Source organism: Grammomys surdaster, unplaced genomic scaffold (genome assembly GCF_004785775.1).
Source record: "Grammomys surdaster isolate TR1022 unplaced genomic scaffold, NIH_TR_1.0 259, whole genome shotgun sequence".
Taxonomy (NCBI): Eukaryota; Metazoa; Chordata; class Mammalia; order Rodentia; family Muridae; genus Grammomys; species Grammomys surdaster.
In genome coordinates this window covers 3,925,501-3,932,551 of record NW_021604700.1, presented here as the reverse complement: position 1 = coordinate 3,932,551, position 7,051 = coordinate 3,925,501, and the positions used below count along the sequence as shown (strand labels likewise).

General features: G+C 44.5%; 1 protein-coding gene across 2 annotated transcripts in view; it reads left to right on the top strand.

The window, feature by feature from the left end:
* Nucleotides 1-7,051, top strand: part of Npl (N-acetylneuraminate pyruvate lyase) — a 45,149-nt gene that overhangs the window by 36,168 nt on the left and 1,930 nt on the right. For both annotated transcript variants that reach the window (XM_028775759.1, XM_028775760.1), the window contains exon 11: nucleotides 3,719-3,758. In XM_028775759.1, coding sequence (XP_028631592.1) covers nucleotides 3,719-3,758 — 40 coding nt within the window. The remainder of the gene's footprint in view (nucleotides 1-3,718; nucleotides 3,759-7,051) is intronic.

Sequence of the window (7,051 nt, the reverse complement as noted above, 5' to 3'; positions counted from 1 at the left end):
TCTCTCTCTCTCTCTCTCTCTCTCTCTCTCTCTCTCTCTCTCTCACACACACACACACACACACACACACACAGAAAGGGAGGGGGAGGGGTGTTGGATCTCCTGGAGCTGTAGTTACAGATTATTGTGAGCTGCCATGTGGAGCTTGGGACTTGAACCATGGTCCTCTGGAAGAGCAGCCAGTGCCCTTACCCACTGAGCCAACTTTCCAGTCCCATCCATCCTTAATTTTTGTTATTATTGTTTTGGAGGAGACAGTCTCATACTCTGACCCAGGCTAGCTAGGAATGCATGGCAATCCTCCTGCCTGAGGCTGTCCAGTCTGCTGTATGTGAGGGGCACAGTAAAGAAACTGTCAACATGACAGCTGTCTCCATTAGGGGCAGGTCTTTATTGTGGGTAAGAAAGAGAAACTATCCTGAAGATTGGGAGGGTTAGAGTAGAGAGGGTTAATCCCGCCTAGGAAGAATAAGACCATCACCACAATTTTGAGCCAAATTTGGAGCAAGCTTTAATTAAATACTGGTCAGATTGATGACCTCTGACCAGGTCTATTCCATGAGTCATATTTTGTTGAGGCTTAAGGAGGCAATCCATAATGCCATCTTGTTTCCCATCAAGTTCAACCAGGGACAAGCAGACATCCTGAGCTATTTCTTACCAATGTACCTCTCACCTAAATGTAAATCATGTGCATCCCTGCAGTTGAGTCAGACAAACCCTTTTAGGGTATTGAAAACATCTGACTTGTTATCTCCCATAAACAACAGCCTCCATCATTTCAGGAAGTATCTGTCCTTAGCAAGGGGCTTATGGGTTAGGGGCATTTTTGTTTCATGGATCTCTTAGGCACAGTAATTAAAACTTAAACATAACTTCGGCAGCCAGTTTTCCTAACCTCTGGGCCATCTCTCCAGCTAGTGAAATGGGTTTCCTAACCTGAAAAGAGAGCTTCCCCAGCAGCTACGCAACCTTCCAATCTTCAGTAGGGCAGCTACTCTAACCCTTCCAATCTTCAGGATAGTTTCTCTTTCTTACCCACAATAAAGACCTGCTCCTAATGGAGACAGCTGTCGTGTTGACAGTTTCCTTACTGTGCCCCTCACATACAGCAAGCAAAGCAAAGCAAGCAGACTAAGCATGGTCAGGGCTGGGGAAGTGGGAGAGTAGGGGAGGGTATTGGCAATAGCAAGAGACAGAGCATAGAAAGAACCCCCAAAACCACAAGAGAATAGAGAGTGCCACGGGAACATGGGATGGACAAGCCATGGGGACTATGAGAAGGTTGTGTAGCTGCTGGGGAAGCTCTCTTTTCAGGTTAGAAAACTCATTTCACTGGCTGGAGAGATGGCCCAGAGGTTAGGAAAACTGGCTGCTCTTCCAGACCAGAGGTCCTGAGTTCAATTCCCAGCAACCACATAGCAGCTCATAACCTTCTATAATGAGATCTGGTGCCCTCCTCTGGCCTATAGGTATATATGCAGGCAGAATGCTGTATACATAATAACTGAAAAGAAAAGCCATTTTGCAAGTGCTGGCTTTTATCTAACCTCCAGAAATTCTTCTATAGTGCAGTTTGAACTCATTCCTAGACATAGAGAGGGCCTGAGACCTAACAGATTTAATGACAGATGTACATGCCCCACCCTTAAGGTTCCAAACAATATCAAAGTGTGATGCTGAGAACCTAAAATGAGGACAGGAAGGATAATCCAGAGTCAAGAGAGGTCACTGGTGTGCACTGGCAGAGAACACTCAGAGTGGGAAGCACCCACCCGACAGGAAGCAAATGGATGGTGCAAAAGAAGGCCAGCTTTGAGGAGTTTGTGTGTGTCTCTGTGCACATGGGTTAGAGAACAACTTCATGGAGTCAGTCCCCATGTTTTACGTGGGCTCCAGGGTCCTAACTCAGGTAGTCAAGTGTAGACAACATTTTTTTCTTCCTGATGAGCCACCCCTTTGGCCCTGGTTTTGTTTTGAGTTAGGGTCTTGTTACCTACCTCAAAAGCTTGAACTGAAAGCCTTTCTCCTTCCTTAGCTTCTCCCTCCCTCCCCTCACCCAGTGTTTATGTCACCACATAAACATGCTGAGACTCTTAGAATAGAAAGCTGTATTTCAAAGATAAGGAAGCAATAGTAGTTACTGTGAGTGTGTGTTAGCTACCTGGAGGACAGCAAAGATGTCATGGAAGAATAGAGCCAATCTTTTTGTTTGTTTGTTGTTTTGTTTTGTTTTCGAGACAGGGTTTCTCTGTGTAGCCCTGGCTGTCCTGGAACTCACACTGTAGACCAGGCTGGCCTCAAACTCAGAAATCCTCCTGCCTCTGCCTCCCAAGTGCTGGGATTAAAGGTGTCCACCACCACCGCCCAGCGAATAGAGCCAATCTTAACAGCTATCGAATATGCAGTTTTTAAAGGCAAGGCAATAAGTAAAGTAGAATTACTGGAATGTATACTATCACAGAAAGTTTGGAGGAGATGTTTGTTTGGTTGGTTTGGTTTAGGAACTTTTTTGGTTGTGTTTTTTTTTTTGTTTTGTTTTGTTTTTTGGTTTTTCGAGACAGGGTTTCTCTGTGTAGTCCTGGCTGTCCTGGAACTCACTCTGTAGACCAGGCTGTCCTCGAACTCAGAAATCCTCCTGCCTCTGCCTCCCAAGTGCTGGGATTAAAGGCGTGCCCCACCACCGCCCGGCGTGTTTTTGTTTTTGTTTTTTGAGATTTATTTATTTATTTTGTGTATGAGTACACTGCAGCTGTCTTCAGACACACCAGAAAAGGGCATCAGATCCCATTACAGATGATTGTGAGCCACCATGTGGTTGCTGGGAATTGAACTCAGGACCTCTGGTAGAACAGTCAGTGTTCTTAACTGCTGAGCCATCTCTCCAGCCCTGATTTTGGCTTTTTGAGATAGGGTCTTGTTACTTAATTCAGGCTGGCCTCAAACTTATGAATCCTGCTACCTCTGGGATTATAGACAGACCCCACTATGCTGGGCTCACACCTGGTCTTTCCCAGTGCTTCCAGTGGAACTCAGGGCTTCTTGCATGCTCAGAGAGTGCCCCTACCAATGGAGCTCCACCCCCACCCCTAAAGACATTCTTGACATTGCCACAGAAAAGAATTTCATGAGGAGCCAATGTGAAGTAGTATTAGAGCTTGCTAGGAAACAAGTTTAATGTGGATTTAAGCATAGAGATTCATAGAGAGAGAAGGGCTTAGGGACAGAGAGCATATACCTAAGAGTATGTATATGGCCTTCTCAAGAGAGGCTTACACTGTACTGTGAAGACTGTAGCTACAGATGTATTGAACTCACTATCTTCAAAGGGTTACAAAGAAATGTATATGAAATCACAGCAAGGCATTTGCTGAGAAGCATCTGTTAAAGGTAAAACTCTAGATATAGAAAGTCAGGATGCCTTGGCTATAAACACAACTCAATGGCTTTATATTTTTGACATTTACCTATTTACCTGTTGTATGTGTGTGCCCCTGCACATACAGAGATCAGAGGATATCTCAGGGGACGTCTCTTTTCTCCTGTCCTAGCCTGAGCAGATCTAGCTGCCTCCTGGCTTCTTTCTTCCACTCTGATAGATGTACAGAGAGCTAAGGCAGATGGACTTTGCAGCGTTTCGGAGGCTTGACTTCTGAGCTACGGACACAGTTTTCACAATGCGATGATGCTGACCACCGATTTCTTTCTTCCGTTCTAGTTTCATATCCAGAGATTTATCAACTATGTGATCAAGCTAGGTGAGTGCCCTTGCTGCTCTCTGCCTCCCTGCTGAATGAAAGTGCCAGCCAGCACTTGCTTACTGAGCCAGATTTACCTGATGATGGTCGCAGGGAATGTCATCCATCAAGGGTGGGTTACAGGAGTCACACAGCAAGACCGAGGCCATGACAAGTTTTGGGTTTTGGTTTGGCGTTTTGGTTCCGTTTGTTTGTTTTGTATTGTATTGTTTTGTTTTGTTTTGTTTTGTTTTGTTGTAAGCTATCAGACTTTTTGTTGTTATTGTTTTGGCTGTTTGTTTGAGACAGGGTTTCTCTGTATAACATCCCTCACTGTCCTGGAACTCATTCTGTAGACCAGTCTGGCCTTAAACTCAGAGATACACTTGCCTCTGCCTCCCTGATGCTGGGATTAAAAGTATATGTGCCACCATACCCGAGGACAATCAGACATCTACACCCTTATGAGAAATAGTATAGCCAGGTGGCGGTGGTACATATCTTTAATCCTTGCACCTGACAGGGAGAGGCAAGTGTATCTCTGAATCTCTGAGTTTGAGGCTACCCTAGTCAACAGAGTGAGTTTAAGGACAGCCAGGACTACACAGAGAAACATTGTCTCAAAAAAAAAAAAAAAAAACAGAAAGAAAAGAAAGGAAGGAAGGAAAAGGGAGACAGAGAGAGAAAAGAAGGAAGGATATAATGGCAGCTGCCAAGAGTACAATTATAGTTGCCAGGATACAATGAGGTTTACAAGCTATATACAAAGATTATATGTCTAAGACTAATTGTTCTGCCAAGTTTCTATATGCTTCACTGACTTCTAGAGAAAGCAGTGATACAGATGTGGCCTGAATGTTCCGCTGCCTCCGATTCTAAAGGCACACAGTCCCCCGGGAACCACAGACTCTAACCTGAAAAACCCATGATGTGTACCTCACAAGGCAGCTAGGCCAGCCCAACTCCATGATTCCCCAAAGCTGACTAGGTGTAAAAATGGTTTCCCATCACTTCCAGCATGCCTGTTGTGCTCAGCTGTGAGCAGAGTCCTGACTCTGACCTTAAGCATCAACTAAATAACATGCTGAAGTTAACTTTGGCAATCAGTCTCCTACAAATGTCTCTCCTCCACCAGCATGTTGCTCTCCAGCATGTGTGCAGGCGCGTGTGCACACACACACACACACACACACACACACACACACACACACACACACAGGCACGCCCGCACGCACACACACACGCCATTTTCTGTCCCTTCTTCAGCCCTCCCTACCATTGTTTGCCTCTGCTCATTAAAATTCTACTGCTGAGCTATGGCTGATTTCATCCTAAGTACTTGGAGGAAGGCAATCTGAATGCAGAGCTTACTAAATTATGAATGACTGACAGTTCCCCCCAGGAGTATTTGAAATTGAAAATGAGTTTATTAACACCAGTATATTTAAATGGTTGGAGGTTTGGATGACAAAGGAAAGGTAGGGGGGAACACAGTGAGTCTGAGGAGAGGAACCTCTGCAGACCGGATTCCAGCATAGCCAAGGGCAGCTGCTGCCGTCCACTCCGCTGCTGCAGGAGATGGGCCTTTGGGATTGCTGGGCATGGGTCGAGTCCAGAAGTTCTCAGTGTGTTCTGGCAGACCTCCCATCTCCCTTTCAGGGCCTCCCTACCTCTTTGTAACAACTCTCTGCTCTGCCCAAGCACCTATTGTCTGCTTGGTCTCATTCCCAGAGTTTCAGTCAGCTTTCCCAATCTCTCTACCACAGTATTTCCATTTGCTTTCCCTGTTTAGTAACGTTGTCATGGTGGGGTATCACCGGTTCTGTTAATTAGCACTATTATTCCTTTGTCCTAACCAATACTTCTCACAAGATTGTGATTTTGATATAATAATTACGTTTCTAAAGTGCATTAAAGTGGAAAATTAACTGCAAAGTGAGTCGTAGTGGTAGTTGTCTGTAATCCCAGCACCGGGATAATGGAGGCCAGAGGACCAGACATTCAAGGTCATTCTTGGCTACATAGGAGTTTAAGACTAGGCTGGACTATAGAACTGTCAAATAAATAATAAAATGAAATATAAATAAAATGACTATAATACTAGCACTGTAGAAGCAGGGACAAGAGGATTTTCACAAGTTCCAGCCCAACTGATCTACAAGGTTCAGGATAGCTAGGGGTATATTCTAAAACTTGATCTCTAAGAGGACTTTAGGGGCTGGAGAGATGGCTCAGTTAAGAGCACTGGCTGAGCCGGGCGGTGGTGGTGCACGCCTTTAATCCCAGCACTTGGGAGGCAGAGACAGGTGGATTTCTGAGTTTGAGGCCAGCCTGGTCTACAGAATGAGTTCCAGGACAGCCATGGCTACACAGAGAAACCCTGTCTCGAAAAACCAAAAAAAAAAAAAAAAAGAGCACTGGCTGCTCTTTCAAAGTGCCCAGGTTTGGGCTGGAGAGATGGCTCAGTGGTTAAGAGCACTGGATGCTTTTCCAAAGGTCCTGAGTTCAATTCCCAGCAACCACATGGTGGCTCATAACTATCCATAATGAGATCTGGTGCCCTCTTCTGGCCAGACATACATGCAAGCAAAATGGTATCTATATAATAAATAAGTCTTTAAAAATAATAATAATAAAAAAAGTGCCCAGGTTCAATTTTTACCACCCACAAGGTGGCTTACAACTGTCATTACTCTGGTCCCTGGGGATCTGACACACTTCTGGCCTCTGTGGGCACCAGGCACTTATGTGGTTCACAAATATATATGAAGACAAAACACCTGCCTGTATACATAAAATAAAATGTAAATTTTGAAAAATAAGTGGGAGGAATAAAAAGGCTGCAGTGACTGCTCACTGGTTAAGAATGCTCGATGCTCTACCAAAGGACCAAAGTTCAAACTCTAGTACCCTCTTAGAGCTGCCCACACTAGCGCCAGTGAATCCAACAGCCCGTGTTGGTCTGGGAGTGCACTCTTACAAATGCGCCATACATGCACACATAAATAAAAATTTAAAAGTAGAATAAAATAAATAAAAATTAACATCAGGAGGGAAATGATGCCATTGAGGGTTTTTTTTTTTTTTAATGTGAATACTTTATCTTCAGACACACCAGAAGAGGGCATCAGATCCCATTACAGATGGTTGTGAGCCACCATGTGGTTGCTGGGAATTGAACTCACGACCTCTGGAAGAGCAGTTAGTGCTTTTAACCAGTAAGCCATCTCTCCAGCCCATGAACTTTTTATTTTTAAGTGAGATTTAGTTAGTTAGTTAGTTAGTTAGTTAGTTAGTTAGTTAGTTAGTTAGTT